Here is a 17556-nt window from a genome sequence, read left to right as displayed (position 1 = left end):
CTAGGAATCAGGGAGACACAAAAGGAACTGAAGAAAACTTGGGTGAATTCCAATTAGATAATAACTAAATTATATAACTGAATAAATATTTAAAATTTTCATTTGTTTGCAAACATCTCTAATTCACTTGTCAGGAATGAAGAAATAACTTAATTCTCTCAGAGACTCTGTTGTACTGCTTGAAGCAGATTTATAACATGATTTGGTAGGAGGTAGGGCATAACCTAACCCGAGACCCAGACAGAATCACCTGTCTTGATTCAATACAGCCACCCTCTCACCATCCATACCATTCAAAAGTTCATACCTTTCTTCCAGTGACCCTCCCCACAGGAGGGTAACCCTCTGTAGCTTGCCGGGCACTAGACACAAGGATCTCTATCAGAGTGTTCTCCTGCACATCCCCCAGGCCTGGGTGAGTAATGTGATAAAAACAAAGTCACAAACTAGTCCATGATCAATTACTGTCACCCTTAACTTTCTCCTACCTAGGCTCTCTCAGACTAAAGAGAGGCATAGTTTTCCCTGTTCTGAAACATGTTCTCACAGAATGTTGTTGGGACTTTCATATCTACTTATCAGCCTCTCTCATATATTATAGATTTTTGTATCCATATTCCCCAGCCTCCAAGAAACTCCTCCTCCCAATTCGATTATAAACTCTTTGACAGAGCCAGATGTTATACCCATCTTTGTATCCCCAGCATCTATCTGGCACAGTGCCTTGCACATAGTAGGTGCTTAATAAACATTTGCTGACTCTCCCAGAAAACACACAGTCCAACTTCCCCAGCCCACCACATAGCTCTCACTTTGATCCTTCTCCAGCAGCAGCCCTGTCAAACTCTCCCAGTCCTTCAGCTGAGACCCTGCACAGTCCCACAGGCTGTCCACCAGATAAGCTGCATGGTCATGGAGCTATGGAAAAGGGAGAATCATAGACCATAGATTTCTCTGCTGGGCAATGTACTGTACAGAGTACACTGTCTCTGCCCTTGCATAAGCCAGTTATTCCTACCCACTTCCAAAGCAACCTCACTGCCATTTAGTCATTAAATGCCTAACTACCTTGCTCTTGGCACACTCACAGGCCCACAAAATCCACAGATACACAACCCAGTCCTGACAGGGTTTCTTTCCTTCCTGTGGCCCACTCCTTACCAACACCACTATCCAATCAAACATACATGATCAACATCCCACTATTTTCTGTGCAGTCACCTCACTCTCCATGGAGAAAGCTAGCAGGAGATAGAAGAAATTCCTTCGAGGACTGTGATGCTGCTCTCTTCCATTTGCCACTCCTACCTCACACTCAGGGAAGAAAAGCCTGGGGGAAATTGTGAGCAAAATAAATGCTAGGGGGAGAAGGGAGTGAAGGGGAAAGACAAGAAAAAATGGAGACCTAGAGGACATGGGGAGTATTGGGAGATGAATAGCAGAGTGTAGTTGAGGGGGGAAATGGTAGATACAAGAAGTAAACAGAGTGAGGATGAATCAGCAACGCACTTCCAGTACAGAAATTCCCCTGCAGCAGAGGCCAAAGCTCTGTTGGAGGCATACACCACAGGGTAGATGCTCTCACAGTCAGTGTCTGTCAGCACTCCCTCCATGTTCCTGTCAAGAGAGGGGGGAAAGAGTGTTAAAGAAACCCAAGTACCTTACAGAAACAGGATGGCTATCATATAGAAGAAGACCTAAAACTGAACTGACGAGGAATGAAAGATAAAACTCACAAGAAAATTCAAAATGAAGAATATGCAGGAAGAAGGAGAAGAAGAGGAAGAAGATGAAGGTAGGTGATCTCCTTCTGTGAAGATCTATCAGCACATAAGGAAGGCCCAGCCTACCTAAAGGTAGGGAAGAGGTGTGAAGACTTTGGAAAGGCAGCCAGCACTAGAAAGGTACAAGATGATCATCACAGTCACATGCTCCCCCCCCCCCCACAGTTCAGAACTCACTTCAGGATTAAGGTCAGTAACTTGATGGACTCCACAGCTACATCATACTCTCGGTCCATTACCATGGAAACCATTCGATCCTATCAGAGGGAGAACAGAACCCACAAACTGTCTTTATTCTCCTCTTCCAAGGGTACCAAATATCCCTAGTCCTTTCCATCATGCCCTCATAATCTTAAAGGATCCTAAGGGGAGGGAATGGAAAATTATGCTGAGTGGGCCAAGAAGGCACAGGAGCAACGGGAGTGGTAAGAGTAGGACTGTAACAATAACGATAACAAATGAGAAACAAGGGGAAGAGAAGAAAGGAACATCCCACCACTATTCCTGTCTAACCTTAAAGCGGCTGGTAAAAAGCTCCAGACAGGAAATGAAATCCCGGTTCCTATACAAGCCTTGAAGAGCCTTCAGACACTTTAGACGAACTTCCCGTTGCTATGAGAGGAAGCCAAAAGGAAGAAAAGGTGGCTAAACTTCTCCTCCCTAATCTCTTAGAATTATCTTTTATTTCCCCACCTTGTGAAAATTACCCATTTTGACTAGGGGATTCTCTTAAAGACTTAGGAGAATCCATAAAAGACTGTACAGCTATCCTTCCTATCACCTTGGGGGGGATCATCCTGGATGGGATTCCTGATTTCTCAGCCCAGTTCCTTTCTCCTGAGATATTACTAGTATGCCTGTTATCTATATACCACACACATACACTCAATGATGATATATACAAACATATCTACATACCTAGGAGAGGCATATACATACATACATATATAAATACATTTATGTGGCTACCCACAACCTCCTTTACATTCCTCCTCAGGCTGAGGTTTATTTTCTTCTCTGAAACACTTCCTACACATGCATATGCACACCCACACCCACACATGCCCTTCCCAGTTCCCTCTCCCTTTTTGTTGACTGTTGGGCACAAAGTTTTAGAAGTCAGTAGCTTGATAGAGAAAACACCATCAAGGTCAGCTATTGTCTTAGAATAGTAGAAAGACCTTGAAGAGTTGGGAGGCCTTCAGGCTGAACTGGGACTAGAAAAAGAGGGAAAAAGGAAGAGACTCTGAATCAACCTTATCATGCAAGGTCCAGCCAATGTACTTGAGGTAGCTGTCAGTGAGGAAGGACGTGCTGTAACTTTGCATCCATGTCCCAATCTCTTCCATGCAGATGGCACGGATCTCAGGGAGGACATCCCTGGAGCCAAGAGAAATAAAAGAACACAGCCACCTTCTCTCTATCTTGCAAGATACATCCCAACCAACAAAACACAGCCCTCACCTAATTTTCCTATTGAATAGGTACATCACATAAGGGGAGCCCCTTGCCTCACCTGTACCGGTGTACAAAAACACCCCTGAAGATGGCATTCATCATTCCCTCAATCTCTTCTTGGTGTTCCTGGAGCTGAGACATGGCATATGGAGAGAAAGAGACACAGTTGGAGAGGGAGGCAACAGTAGTTGCAGCTGACAACACAGGCCATTTACTTAGGTCGTCCAGTGGCAAAGAAGCCACAGAGGTCCAAAGGAGCTTCATTCCCCCAATACCCCAACATCCTCCCACCCCAGTATTATCATTTCATGTTAAGTATAGTATATAATCTGATGGGGGGGGTCCTATGCTCCCCTTCTATGATTCTTATTATCAAATGTACAATGATCCCCCATAGGGCTTAGGAACCATCCAATCCCAAATAACAACCAGGATATTAAGTCTCTGATCCACATTTCAGACTTTATCTATGGACTGTTATAATAAATACTACCACCAATTTTTAAAGATTTTTAAGATGTGGTTGCTACTCTCACTGAGCTAACAATCCAGTTGAGGATATTGAACATATACATAAGATAAACAATGACATAAGGTAACATGTCATAAGCCAAAGAAATGATATAAACACTAAGTGCTACAGGGATAGAAAGGAAAGAGAGCTACTATGGACTAAAACAGTCAGGAAGGTTTTACAGAAGCAGGATTTGAGTTGGGCTTTGAAAGGACTTTAGATGACTGCAGGGGCAAAGGGAGGGCATTCCCCAATTGTGGCATAGAGTGAGAAAGACACAAATGCATAAAGCATGCTAGAAAATAAGTGGAAGAGGGTTTTTTTTTTCCTGAAGTAAAAAGTACATGGAGGGCATCTGTGTGATATAAAGTTAGAAAAGGAGATAGGAAAAAATATTATGGAGGGCCTTGAATGTCAGGCTAAGGATTTTGAACTCTATTCTATAAACAAATGGGGAGGTACTGAAGGATTCTAGATGGAAATATAACAAAAATAGAGAAGTATTTTATGAAAATCAGTATGTCAGTGACATGTTTGGACTTGATTAAAGAGGCAAGAAAGGTAGAGGCCAATTAGTAGTCTTATAATAGCCCAGGCATAAGACTATGAAGCCCTGGGTGAAGGTGATATTTTTGTTGTTCAGCTGTTTCAATCATGACTGAACCTTCATGATCCCATTTGGGGTTTTCTTGGCAAAGAAACTGGAGTGGTTTGCCATTTCCTTCTCCAGTGGATCCAGTGGATCCATTTTTGTCAGGTAATCAGAGGTTAAGTGACTTGCCCTGGGTCACATAGCTAGGAAGCATCTAAGGCTGGATTTGAACTCAGGTCTTCCTGATTCCAAGCCCAGTGCTCTATCCACTGAACCATTGGCTGCCTCTAAGGTGATGTAAGTAGGAATAAAAACGAAGGAACAAATATGAAAGATATAATAAATCAACAGGACTTTAAGCCTTAATAGAAGTAGAGGAAGTAGTCTGTAAAATACTGGATTTGGAGTCAGGAAGACCTGCATTGAAATCCTGCCTTAAACATTTGTTAGCTGTATGACCCTGGGAAAGTTACTTCTCTTCTTTGTTTCTCAATTTCCTCATCTATAAAAATGACCTTTAAAGTCCTTTCTAGCTCTAAATCTTTGATCCTATGATCCTCTAGGTATACTCCAAAGGTTTCAGATCTGAGTGATTTGTAGAATATCTCTTCACAGTAACCCTGGGAAGTAGGTAGTACAAGTATTATTGTCTCTACTGATAAGAAAAGCTTATGAGGCTAAGTAATTTATCCATGGTCACACAGCACCAGGGACAAACAGGGTAGATCTGTTTTACGGTCTGGTTTAAGAGGGAAAGAGTTAAAATTCATTTGTAGGTACCTGGAATGGAATAAAGAATCCAGAAGCAGGACCAAGTGATAAGTTAGTAGTTGATAAACTCAAAATCACAATGCCTTGTGGAATGATTTTTTTGAAAAGTGGATAACAATATGGTATGCACACCTCTCATATACTATAACGTAGGCCTGCACAACCTGTGGCCTGCAAGCATGCCAAAGGATTTCCAATGGCCTGCAAAAAATGTAGACGATGTTTTCCTCCACATTTTTTGCAGGCCATCTGAAATCCTTTGAAGGGCCGCAGCTTGTGCAGCACTGCTATAATGTATCTTGATTGTTTCAACGAGCTATTTTTTAAACTAAAAATAGGAAAAAAGAATAACATTTACTTAGTTTTAGAGAAGATAAAAGACTATCTTTAGAAAAATGGAAGAAATTATTAAAGACAAAATGAATAGATTTAATGATATAAGCAATTATGCAAAGGATTCTATCACTTAAGGAATTCACAGTATGGGAATTCCTGCTACTTACACTGTTCATAAACTTTAAAAAAAAAGGTTTTTTTGTTCATAAATTTTTTATGACTTAGGAGATAAGTCCTAGGGAGTTGCTTAAAGGTTTAGAGTGGTTAAAAAATTTGCCCAAGGTCATACAATATGTGTCAGACGCAGGATTTTGAACCTAGGGATTCCTAGTATCAAACTCATCACTCTTCACAATATGCTACAAGGCCTCTGGATTTTATTATGCAAAAATAAGAGAAAGAACAAAAGTAATAAGAGAAAGAGAAAAGAGAAAAAGTAATATATTCAAAATAAAAAAACAGGTTCAGAAAACAATTCTTGCAGGTACTATATCTAAGAAAAATCTTGTTTCTAGAATTTATCTAGAAGAGATACAAATCTATAAGCACAATATTCATTTCCCAACATAAAAATTGTCAAATAACAATTTTCAAAAGATAAAACAACCACTTGAGAAATCATTTAAAACTCTCTAACAATCACAGAAATATAAATTAAAACAACTCTGAATTGCCACCACACATACATTAAATTCACAAAAATAATTTAAAAGAACAATCAACACTGACGGGGCTAAAGGAAAACAGACACTCTATGAACATTTTTGGGACTTCAATATGTCTACAATTCTTATTGATTTGGGTGTTCATTATGTTGGTGAAGCCTGTAACCCATTTATACTTTTTCCTTCTCATTGATAGCTAGTAAGATTCTCATCCATGGGCTTCCATTAAGTCTAAATAAAGGATCTACCTAACATACAAAGGACTTTCTTTTGGGTCTTGTATTATCTTTCATTTTCTCAATATATAACTACTGAGCCATCTCCTTTTCTGATCATACATATCAAAGATAATATCTTTTACACTATTTCTTGTGCAAAGGACATCAATGGTAATATGTTGCTGCTTACTTATATCCAGTGTGTGTGTGGTTTTTTTTTTAATTATTCTTTTGGTCACTTGAAATTTTAATTCCTCAGAGTGTAGTTTTCTGTTTTGCAGTCACATAGTACACCAGGAAAATGCATTTACAACATGGGTTTTAATAACAAGGAAAAGCTTGGGATTGCTAAAAGCATCATACAATTTCCCAAAGATGATACAGTCCACACTCATTCAAAATTTCATCCAGAATCTATGTCCTTATGGACTAATTCAATAGACCATTAATTCATACATCATAATCTGGTATTCTTCATTTGGTCTAGTAATTGTAGAAAGGAAAAACAAAATATCTTTTCAATGGCTATGGGTCAACTAATCAACAAGCATTTATTATACACTTTCTACAAACCAAAGAATTGTGCTAGATTCTAGGGATTAAAAAAGACAAAAGTGAAGCAGTTCCTGATTTCAAGGAATTTACATTCTATTAGTGGAGGAAACATTTACATATATGAGTATATATCAAAGAGATACAAGGTCATGGGGAGAAGGAGGGTAGGAAGACTAACAACTAGGGGGATTTTACATACTACTTTTTAGTTAAGTCTTGAAAGAAACTAAGGATTCTAAGAGTTAGAGGTGAGGAAAATTATATTCTAGGAAGACAAAATACTTCTAGTATTCTAGATGACCTTTTTTGAGGTATTAATATTATCTGGTTTTCCCCAAGAGGATAATGTCTATTGTCCAAACTATAATATAGTTAGATTAATAATATATTGCTAGTGACAATATAGCTATTAGTGGATACCTCAGACAACGAGCTTAGTAAATAAGCTGAGCCTTTAGTCGAATTAGCTCTTTTATGAGACTAAATCTGCAAGTTTCCATCATTCTTTTCAATAATATGGGGTGAGGAGGAGCAGGTATGTTTTGCTGCTGGATAAGGATTTGCTTCCTACGACATTTTTGGACTATTTTAGCCTTGTGGTGGCAATTCTTTTATAACAGTTAAATTTCTCTAAGGAAAGGTGATCATCAATGTCTTTATTTTTATCCATTTCCCAGAGTAGATTATTTAAATATGACAGACTAAAGTTGTCATAATTATACAAGACACTATTTTCTCATTTTTATTCTTCCAATTTCATATTTTGACCATTGTTTAATCAAATCAGTGATCTGGTTGCACACAGACAATTGATCCTAAAATCTCTTCTGCATTAGCAACGTCATTTCCTTTCTTTTATGAGATAATCAGTTTCATTTTTGTGATATTATTTGGTGCTTTCACCCTCTGATTCTTCTTTAAGAAAGTCTAGCATGTATACATGTTTTTTGAAATAAGCTCTTAAGTCTTTGGTATCTTTCATCTCTTAATCCCAAACCACATTTTCACAACATACTATTTATTTGTTTATTATCTAACCAAGTATTAATTCTGGTACAAGCTCTTTTAACAAGTAGGGAGGAGCATCCAATAAAAATTACAAAATTTATTATACTTTTGACCCTTTAACCACTATCTGCTAGTACTCTAAGAGCATTATTAAAATTTTTTAAAGAGTAAAAATATGCATAGCTTCTCTAATACTGTAATGGAAAAAACAGAAAAAAGAAACCTTTATGTGATCCTGAGCTATGGAATTATAGGATCACAGATTTAGAACTGAAAGGACCTTATAAATCATTTAGTCCTACCCTCTCATTTTACAGATGAGGAAACTGAGACCCAATGTCTGAGGAATGGCTAGATAAAGTAGAAAGAGCAGTTTAAGTAAAGTAGAAGTAAGAACAGAAACTAGACTGCAGGGGCTTTAAAAAGTGAGTTATGAGGGGATAGGAGGCAAGTATATACTACTTTTCAAAAGAAAGTTAGCAGCATAACACAGGAGACTCTGTCATGTGTAACTCCTATTCCAAGGCCCATTGATATGACACTCTCTTCTTAGTGGTGGAGAAGAATGCCCTGCCTGGATGAGGGGTGTGGAAGAGTTGGACAAGAGGTGAGAAAACTCCAGACTTCACTGGTCCCCTTTTGGGACTCTTCAAGCACCACTTCCCTTTGAGACTCTTCAAGCTTTGAGGCAAGTGCTTTCAGGTGCTTCTTGTTTTCAGCTTTGAAAAGGAAGATGGAAGAAGCCAATCCCACTTCAGGTTACTGAAGGAAAAGACACTAAGAATACATGAAGGGAGCTGGCCGACTTTATCATGTCCCTATCTCTAGCTTGCTACACTAAAGACTTCAGAGAACTTACCCTTGGGTGAGATCCAGGACTCCGTCTCTTGGTTGGGCCAAGTAACTTTGACCCCAGTGGGAGAGCTCCTTTCAGTTTCTGTCTGGTATATATTCTCCTATGTATACCTTCTCTGATATTCTGTTTTGCTACCATTTGGATAAATGGGTTTCTTTGCTATTCACTACAAATTTCATTGCAGAACTTGTAATTAAGTGGGGCAAGCCTTGGTTATAAAGGGTCTCCCTTCCCCACAAAATACCAAATCAAACAGAGTTTAGCTCAAACCCAATCATATCCCCTAAATGAACAATATTTAAGGGAGCAGATAAATATATTTCTAGCCTGGGACCCCTCTCTCTGAGGAGAGCAGAAGAGCCAACTTCCTGCTTCCCCTCTTGGGAGGAATTAAAGCCTCCCTCGGATAAGGGGAGAAGAGGCTAGAGTTGTCTATTCTGCCTCCCTTCTAGCCAAACAAGGACAGCCCTTGACACTGGTGGGCCTCTCTTATGTGGGGTCCTCTCATACACTGGGGGTCTTCCTTATACATGACTAAGCATATTTGTTACAAGAAGTTTTTTGTTTTATTTTGTTTTTATAATGGCAGGAGATGGGAATGAGAGAAAATAAGTGCTTAACTGGAAAACCAATTAACTGAAGGAGAAAGCTGGCAGCCACAGAAAAGGAAATAGGACATTACAGAGAGCAGGAGTAATATATAAAGACTCATATAAAATGTCAGAGAGTAGAAAGAGAAGAACAGCAAATACTACTACTATATTTTGGAAAGCAACATAAATGGAAAAGACAGAATACTTTGTTAACATTTATATTAAATACTTTTCTCTTTTTTTAAAACTAAAAAAGTAAATGGTTCAAATTTTATGGTTTTACTGGGATTTTTGAGAGGCAGTGAGGCAATCTCTAGTGGGGTCAAGTCCCTCCTCTGGACACATATTGGCTATGCAACCCTGGGTAAATCACTTAACCTCAGTGCTCTTGGTAACTCTGAAACTATAAGTTGGAGAAAAAATGCTGACCTCTATTGATAGAATGAGTTTTCCAGACCAGTCATCTCATTTTCCTCCTCCTTTTCATGGCTAAACTCCTTGAGAAGGAGGTCTACAATCAGTGCCTCCACTTCCTTCCTTCCCTCTCACTATCTTCTTAACTCTCTGCAGTCTGACTTCTAACCTCATCATTCATTTGAAACTGCTCTCTCCAAAGTTACCAATGATTCATTGCCAAATCTAATGGCCTCTTTTCAATCCTCATCATTTTTGACCTCTCTGCAGCTACTGATACTGTCGATCACTCTCTTCTACATACTTTCTTCTCTCTGGGTTTTCAAGCCATTACTATCACCTAATTCTTTTCCTACTTTTCTGAATGCTCCTTTTCAGTCTGCTTTGCTGGATCTTCATTCAGATCATGCCTGATAACCATGACTGTTCCCCAAGGTCTTTTCATGGATCTTCTTCTCTTCCTTCTCTATGCTATTTCACTTAGTCATCTCATTAGCTCTCATATATTCAATTATCAGCTCTATGCAACTGACTCTCAGATGCATTTGTCCAGCCCTGTCTCTCCTAAGCTCTAGTCTCATATCTCCAACTGCCTATTAGACATCTTAAACTCAATGTTTCACAGATACCTTAAACATATGACTAAAATTAAACTCATCTCTCTCCGGCCGCCAAGACTTCCCCTCTTCCAAACTTCTCTATTACCGTGGAGGATATTACCATCCTCCTAGTCATACAGGCTTGAAATATAGGTGTCATCCTGGACTCCTCATTATCTCTCTCACCCTCCATATACAATCATTTTTATCTTTGTAACATCTCTTGAATATGCCTTCTCCCTAACACTGCCACCACCCTTGCCTCACCTCATGCCTAAAATATTACAATAGCCAGTTGGTTGCCCTCTCTGCCTTCCGGTTCACTCTTACTCTTCTATGTATCGGTCAATTCTATCTCCCTAAAGTGCAAGTCTGACCATTTCACACACCACCATTCAGTTCACTCCAGCTCCCTATTGCCTAGAGGATCAAACATAAAACCCTATGTTTGACATTTAAAGCCCTTCATAACCTTGTGCCTTTTTACTTTTTCATTTTTCACTCTTCTTACACTTTACTTGCCTCTGTGTACTCTGAGATCAAATAACACTGGCCTCCTTGCTGTTTCTCTAACAAGACACTCTATCTCCAACATTTTCACTGGCTATCCCCCAAGCCTGAAATTTTCTCCCTTCTCATCTCTACTTCCTGGCTTCCCTGGCCTCCTTCAAGTCTCAGCTAAAGCCCCACTTTCTGAAAGTGACCTTTCTCAGTCCTCCTTAATCTTAGTATCCTCTCTCTAAAATAATCTTCAGTTTATCCTCTATATATCTTGTTTGTCCTTCCAATAAGGGTCAAATTATTATTCATTACAAGGACAAATACTGAAGCTGAAGCTTAAATACTTGGGCCACATAATAAGAAGACAGAATTCATTGGAAAAGACCCTGATATTGGGAAAGATTGGAAGCAAAAGGAGAAGGCTATAGCAGAGGATGAGATGGATGGTGTCATAGAAGGAATGAATGTGAGTTTAGACAGACTTCAGGAGATAGTGGAAGATAGAAGGGCCTGATGTGCTATGGTCCAGGAGGTTACAAAGAGTCAGACACAACTGAATAACAACAAAAATATATCTTGTTTGTACTTAGTTGTGTACATGTCTCCCCCATTGGACTGTAAGCTTCATGACAACATGGCCTTTTGGGGGATAATTTTTTGAATCCCCAGGGCTTAGCATAATACCTGGTACAGAATATGTGCTTAATAAATGCTTTCATTGACTTGAATTAAATTAATGATCTAGTCCTTATCCTCCTCTATTTGGGATTTTATTCCATATTCTATTTATTTGTATTTGTTGAAAGTGTTAAGTTCATAATTTTTAAAACTTCACATTTGCATAGGGTTTTAACATTTACAAAACACTGTTTTCACAACTACCTTATGAGACAAGTAGTACAGTTATTGCCTTTTGATAAATAAGAAAACAGAGACTCTTAGAGGTTAAGTGACTTGTCGACAACACCTGCCAATGAATATCTGAGGCAGAAATCTCCTAATCCAATGCTCTATGCCCTGTATCATGTTGCTTCTCAAATATGTGTATGTATATATATATATATGTGTATATGTGTGTGTGTATTTAATATGCAGCATATCTTATATGTACACATATATATAGTAATAGGTAATCTTTTTTGTGTCATGGACCCCTTTGGCAGGCTAGTGAAACCTATGAACTTTTTATCAGATTATTTTGTTGCCTACATTCTTAATTAAAGGAAATGTTAAATTTTAAATAGAAGTGAAAACAAAGATATAATTTTTTCCCCATCCAAGTTCAAGAACCTCGTGAAATCTATCCACAGATTCCTTGAGAACTGCTGATATATGGCTATTTAAATGGAGAGATTATTTAAGTGACAAGTGCAAAGAAAGATGAAGTGAATGAAGACTAATAAAATAACAGAGGATCTGAGGATGAGGTTATTAATGAATGGCAGATTGATAGAAAAAGAACATGATACTGGTTAGGATGTAAGCTTATCACAAATAGAAATTATTTCATTCATTGTATTTCTATTCTCAGCTGCCTAACATAGCAGGTGCCTAATAAGTACTCATTGATTGACTGATGATTCAGAGAACCTGGACTTCCTAATCTATTAAAATGCTGGGATTATTCTCTATGATCTCTAAGATCCCTTCCTGCTATTAAATTTGTGATCCTGTTAACTTGGAGAGACTAGTTCCATTAGAGTGGTAGGAACAGAAAATAGATTTCAAGGATTTTAAAATTTGTGAGGAGACAGAGGCAAGTACAGACTACTCTTAAGAAAGCTGGCAGTGACTCAGGAGAAACATAAAAAGGTAAACAGGAAAGGGAAATCTTAAGGGACTTGATAAGTTTAAACTATTCACATTCCTACATGGGAAGATGATATTTGGAACTCATAAGACCTTTCTCATTATTAGAGTAGTTAGAGGGAGTTAGACAGAGGGCATGTGTAAATTGAATATGAAGGGATGATATTTAAAAAAATAAAATTAAAGGGTGAGAGAGGAATGTACTGGGAGAAAGAGAATGGGAGAAGTAGAATGGGGCAAATTATCTCACATGAAAAAGGCAAGAAAAAGCTTTTGCAGTGGAGGGGAAGAGGGAGGAAATGAAGGGGAGTGAGTGAACCTTACTCTCATCAGAATTGGCTCAAAGAGGGAATAACACTCTCAATTGGGTACAGAAATCTATTTTACCCTACGGGAAAGTAGGAGGGGAAGGGGAAAAGAGAAGGGTGGAAGGTGATAGAAGGGAGGGCAGTTGGGGGAGGCAGCAGTCAGAAGCAAAACACTTTTGAGAAGGAACAGGGTGAAAGGAGAGAGAAAACAGAATAAATGGCAGGGGGAATAGGATGGAGGGAAATACAGTTTGCAACAATAACTGAAAAAATTATTGAAGCAAGCTTCTATGTTTCTCAAACATATAGAGAACTGAATCAAATTTATAAAAATAAGAGCCATTTTCCAATTGATAAATGATCAAATGATATGATCAGTGTTCAGATAAAGTAATCAAAGCTATCTATATCCATATGAAAAAATAACTCACTAGTGATTGGAAAACTGCAAATTAAAATAATTCTGAGGTACTACCTCATACCTATTAAATTGGCTAAGGACAGAAAAGGTAAATGACAAATGTTGGAGGGAACATGGGAAAATGAGACTTTAATGCACTGTTGGTGGAGTTGTGAACTGATTCAACCATTCTGTAGAGCAATTTGGAACTGTGCCCAAAGGGCTATAAAACCAGGCATATCCTTTGACCTAGCAATACCTCTACTAGGTCTATATCCTGAAAAGGAAAAGGACCTATATGTAAAAAAATATTTATAGCAGCTCTTTTCTGGGGGTAAATAATTAGAAGCTGAGGGGATATCCATCAATTGTGGAATGGCCAAACAAGTTGTAGTATGTGATTATGATGGAATGATGAGCAGGATGCTCTCAGAAAAACCTGGAAAGACTTATGATGAAGAATGCTGTCCATCCCCAGAGAAGGAATTGATGGTGTCTGAATACAAGACTGAAGCATACTTTGTTTTAAAACTTTCCTTATTTTTCTTGAGTTTTTTTCTTGTCTATGTTTTTTTTTCACAACATGATTAATATTAATATGTTTTGCATGCTCATACACGTATAACCTATAGCTTGCCTTCTCAATGGAGGAGGAGGGGAGAGAGTTTGAAATTCAAGGTTTTAAAAACTAATGTTAAAAATTGTTTTTATACGTAATTGGGTGAAAATAAAATACCAAATAAAGGCTTTTAAAAAAAAGCTAGCAGTGAAAGGAAGGGAAAAAATACAAACACAGGGAAGCATTTTTTCCCTCTCAAGATTAGAAATAGCCTGAATATTACATTTGGGTACTGAAAAAAATGGAAGAGAATAAAGAGGTAATAATGTATGAAGCAAGGTCCTGGAGGAGGGTGTGCAATATCATTGCTATAAAGAGATTTCTAAGATCTGATGTACCAGTGCAAAGAAAACACTCTACAGTGATATTGTGACAATTTGGAGGGGGGCCAGAGAAAACAGAACAGGTAAGAAGCTCCTTCTTTGGAGATCTCATCATTGAAGATCTCTCACCATGAAAGAGACCCTACCAGATAAATCCTGTTTTAACAGGTACACAAAGGAAAGTCTTATTAACCTATGACATAATGTGAAATGAAATTCTGAAACAGAGAATGTAATGTCTCAGAAAGAAAATCTAAGTGTGATTTATAGTATAGATACACTTTCAGACATCATAAGGTTTTACACTCAGCCTTCATTAGAACCTCAAACTGTTATTACTGTCCCTTGTTAATTCTAAACTTCCAAACTCTCAAGTGATTTGGGTACTAACCTACTTGGTGTGAGGTTTGGGAGTTGGGGCAAGCTTCAGAGACCCTCCTGCCAATGTTGTTCAGTCATTTCAATAGTGCCTGACTCTTCATCACCTCATTTTGGGTTTTGCTGACAAAGATATCTGAATGGTTTGCCATTTACTTCTCCAGTTCATTTTATAGATGAGGAAACTGAGGCAAACAGGTAAGTAATTTGTCTAGGGTCACACAGGTAAATAAGTGTCTGAGGCCAGATTCAAACTCAGGATGATGAGTCTTCCAGGCCCGACATTCTAACCACTGCACCACCTAGCTGCCCTAGATTCCCCCATGTCACATAAACATCATCAAGCTTTAGATGCTTTGCCCATGATCATATGCTAATACACATATACTTTTGATGACAGACATGAAAATTAAAATGGATTCTGTCAAAGCACAGAATCACCTTGAATTTCCATTAGAAAGCTTGAGGGGCTTATATCCCAAAGGAAGAGGATTAAATATATTGATTTCTAGAAGGTCTAAGTCTATTTAGTCATTGGTTGACTACTACTTACTTACAGGTCTATATGAAGGCCTGATACCACTGTGGAGTGGCAAAGTGAGGACAAGTCCAGTAATTTGCCATAGACTAGAGGGGAGTTGGGAGCAATAAAAGGTGCACATGAAGTTCTCACCTCCTTGTGTTTCTCCAACAGGCTCTCTAGACGTTCAGGGGACCTATGGCCCAGCCCCTTGCTGCGCTCTGCCTCATACTGTCGTTGATTGTTGTCCTTTTGGAGACTCAGGTGAAGGGCAACTCTTACTAGGCCAGTCATTAACTTCATGGCTATAAAGGAAGTGGGCAGAGGAGGGAAATAAGAGCAGAACAAAAAGGACCAGGAAATATTTGTACAGAAGGGGAAAAGATGTCACAAAAGAGGAAGAAATGGAAGAGAGGATTATAAAGAAAAAAACCAGATACAAAGTTGGGGGAGGGGGGAGGAGCACTCATAGGAGGAACACCTTGGGCCTAATGCTATTGAGGTTCTATCTATTTCTAACATGGACCCATACTCAAGTGCTGTCAGGGCAGTCCCTCTCTTTGTACTACTGCCACTAATTAATCTTAACCTGACTGGGGTATCTGTCAGTTCTCCTGGCCTAGGCACTATTAAGCTTTTTTCTTTCCTTACTGTATCCAAGAAAAGTGTGAGGTTTGTCAAAAAAAACTTGACAAGCACCTAAACGGAAAAGGTAAAATAATGTATGAAGTGCAGAACTAATGAATTACAAAGAAGATTACAAAAGAAAAATACAAACAAAATACTATCATAGGCTACCCCTAATGTAGTTAAAGAGGACAGATTTCGCTCCAGTTCTAGTCCAACAGGTAAGTATCAACAGCTATGGCTCACGCTCATGTCTTCTGAATGCAAGCCTGATATTCTTTCTACAACATTAAAGAATTACTTTGCTCATCTGAAACCTGAAAATGAGCCAACAGTCCCTAGGTCAGGAAGTTTTGACCATATTCAATATGCTACTCCCCACTCCTTGCCACCTTCACATTTCATTAAACAAAACATGGGAAACCACACATTCTCATACTTTTCCTACCAGGGAAGAGTGCCTACCACTAATCCAGTTAATTGTGGGCCACCTAAAATAAGGAGTCCTAGACTAATGGCATGTTAAGTACCTCCAATGTTGGTACTAAAGAATCAAAGCTTTGTTCTGAAAAACTAGGAAGATCCTACTAGGAAGATCCAGGACTAGAGAGCAGGCTGCCTGGATACTGAGCAAGGAATTTTTTTTCTCCACTCCCAATCCTTAGTGTAATGCTAACACAGGCTAAACCCAATGCCCTTAGTCCACCTCACTAAGTGTATACTTACCAGCCAGTGTGCTGGTGTGACGGAAAGCACGAATCTGAGAATCAGACAGACCAGTGAGTAGGGAGATAAGGGTATCCATGAGGAAGTCATCATAGAGGAAACTATACTGACACTGACACACCAGCACAGCCACAAATTCACAGAAGCTGCTTCGGAATTTCCTCCAGGCTGGACCTGGTGCTGCCAGTGGGTATTTTACAGAATCCTACAAAAAGAAATAACATTTCAGTGGGGAAATTCATAAAGTAGAAGGGATTCTTTATGGCCAAAGCCCAATTCTGGGAGTGCCTCTCTGTTATTCCACGAAAGTTTACTCACTCCTGCTTTCCCCCCACCCCTTTCACCCTATTCCCACCCCCAAAGAAAGGCTGAGATTACATTCAGGCGCTCTCAGGCATGAAACACTGCACTATAAGAAGAGAAAAATGGCTTTTCAATTCAATAAAAATAAGGAACAAGGAAAGCCTGATTTCCTTATCCTCATGTTGTTCCCACCTCATCAAACTTCTCCGTCAGATGCTGGATGATCTCTGAATTCTGCAGGGTCTTGAACATCTTATGAGTTACTACACCTGAAGGACAGAGGAATTTAGGTTTTAATGGACAGAAGGAGATAGAGTAACTTAGCTATTTGCAAACACATCAAGGAATGAGATAATAAGAACTTAACATTTATATAGTATTCTAAGATTTGCAAACATTTTACACTCATTTTGTTGTTGCTACTGTGGTTTTAAGTGAACTGAGATGTTGTCTAGTCGAACTCCTTCATTGGACAAATGAGGAAATTCATGGGGGGAGGGAAGAAGAGTTGGTATATAAAACCCAGGTCTCCTTTACTCTTTCACTTATAGCACATTATGTCACTAGCTTTTTCTTCCCTTGGTGCTGAATGTGCATTTACTTTTTAAAAGAAAAGTTTTATTGATACTTTTAAAAAATCCAGTGTCACTTCCCAATGACCACTCCCTGTAACACCATC

The 17556-nt window shown here is 38.8% G+C and overlaps 1 protein-coding gene across 4 annotated transcripts in view; it reads right to left on the bottom strand.

Moving 5' to 3' along the window:
- STAG3 (STAG3 cohesin complex component) overlaps nucleotides 1-17556 on the bottom strand; it is a 41344-nt gene that overhangs the window by 14161 nt on the left and 9627 nt on the right. For all 4 annotated transcript variants that reach the window (XM_020979173.2, XM_020979176.2, XM_020979178.2 and 1 more), the window contains 11 exons: nucleotides 17070-17146; nucleotides 16575-16779; nucleotides 15375-15526; nucleotides 3301-3374; nucleotides 3041-3164; nucleotides 2298-2396; nucleotides 1962-2041; nucleotides 1510-1617; nucleotides 1222-1330; nucleotides 813-918; nucleotides 308-411 (listed from right to left, as the gene is read on the bottom strand). In XM_020979173.2, the coding sequence (XP_020834832.1) occupies nucleotides 308-411; nucleotides 813-918; nucleotides 1222-1330; nucleotides 1510-1617; nucleotides 1962-2041; nucleotides 2298-2396; nucleotides 3041-3164; nucleotides 3301-3374; nucleotides 15375-15526; nucleotides 16575-16779; nucleotides 17070-17146 (1238 nt within the window). The remainder of the gene's footprint in view (nucleotides 1-307; nucleotides 412-812; nucleotides 919-1221; nucleotides 1331-1509; nucleotides 1618-1961; nucleotides 2042-2297; nucleotides 2397-3040; nucleotides 3165-3300; nucleotides 3375-15374; nucleotides 15527-16574; nucleotides 16780-17069; nucleotides 17147-17556) is intronic.

Source organism: Phascolarctos cinereus, unplaced genomic scaffold, assembly GCF_003287225.1.
Source record: "Phascolarctos cinereus isolate Bilbo 61053 unplaced genomic scaffold, phaCin_HiC Scaffold_5;HRSCAF=322, whole genome shotgun sequence".
NCBI classification, from domain to species: domain Eukaryota; kingdom Metazoa; phylum Chordata; class Mammalia; order Diprotodontia; family Phascolarctidae; genus Phascolarctos; species Phascolarctos cinereus.
This window is presented reverse-complemented; position numbering and strand designations above follow the sequence as displayed.